Source organism: Colobus angolensis, unplaced genomic scaffold (assembly GCF_000951035.1).
Source record: "Colobus angolensis palliatus isolate OR3802 unplaced genomic scaffold, Cang.pa_1.0 Scaffold34, whole genome shotgun sequence".
Taxonomy (NCBI): Eukaryota; Metazoa; Chordata; class Mammalia; order Primates; family Cercopithecidae; genus Colobus; species Colobus angolensis.
This window is the reverse complement of record NW_012116710.1, coordinates 5,853,443-5,854,396: the sequence shown is the minus strand read 5'-3', so window position 1 is coordinate 5,854,396 and position 954 is coordinate 5,853,443. Positions and strand designations below refer to the sequence as shown.

Sequence of the window (954 nt, the reverse complement as noted above, 5' to 3'; positions counted from 1 at the left end):
TCACCGCGCCCAGCCACAATTGTATTTTTACTGGACAGAGCTGATCTAGAGGTTAAAATGAAGAATTCCGGAGCTAAGCTGGCTGGATTCAAGTCCCTACTAGCTGGTGATCATAGGCAAGTCACTTGGCCTCTGCTGCTCTCAGTTTTTTCACCTGTGAAGTAAAGGGCATCACAGCACCTACTTCATGGGGTTGCCACCTTGGCTGTCAGTAAAACCGTCCATAAAAGTTGGCTGGTGTTACTATTGGTTGCAGCATTCATTTTTAGCAGCTGGAGCCTGTTTTCTCCTGTGAAGTGAAGATAACCGTGCCCGACCTTAAAGGTGATGGAAATTTTTTAACACGTTAACAGATATGAGGCCTCCCACTCAGAAGCCTGACCAAAATAACAACGGTTGCTCGGAGCCAGACGTCTCATTGCCACTAACGAATTAGGGACATTTCAAGGGGCCGGCTGGAGGGGACGACAGTGAGCGGCAGACGCTGGATCCCCACCTCGCGGGAAGCAGGTTGGGTCTGGAGAGGGGAAGGGAGTAGGTGGGAGGGGCTGGGGAGTAAGAAGGAGGATGCAGGGGTGGGTGACGCTGGCTAGTAAGAGGGAGGGGCCGGCGAGTTAAAAGGACGCAGAGGGGCGTGGGGAGCTTGCAACACAGCTAGGGTATCCCGGGTAGGAGCGCCGCCAGGCCCTGGGGTAGGATTTGGGGTGGGGTGTCGGTGGGGCCGCCGAGGGGGGCTGATTGCACGCAATTCGGGGCATACACACAGACCGCGGGGTCTCCGAGATATCGGGGCTATCAAGGACGGGCTGGGGGATGGGGACTCGGGGACGGGGCTCTGGGATGGTGAAGGTAGGGGTGCGGCTGGCAGAGTCAGGGCAGGCAGAGGCTGCGCGCCGCGGAGGCTGCTGGTCCCTGACGCCTTGACCCTTCCTCTCCCGCAGCCACAGCCGGGCC

The 954-nt window shown here is 58.0% G+C and overlaps 1 protein-coding gene across 1 annotated transcript in view; it reads left to right on the top strand.

Annotated features, from left to right (window-relative positions):
- Window positions 1–813: 813 nt before the first annotated feature.
- FBXO27 (F-box protein 27) overlaps window positions 814–954 on the top strand; it is a 7,792-nt gene continuing 7,651 nt past the window's right edge. Inside the window, exon 1 of the mRNA XM_011952526.1 lies at window positions 814–849. Coding sequence (XP_011807916.1) covers window positions 814–849 — 36 coding nt within the window. The remainder of the gene's footprint in view (window positions 850–954) is intronic.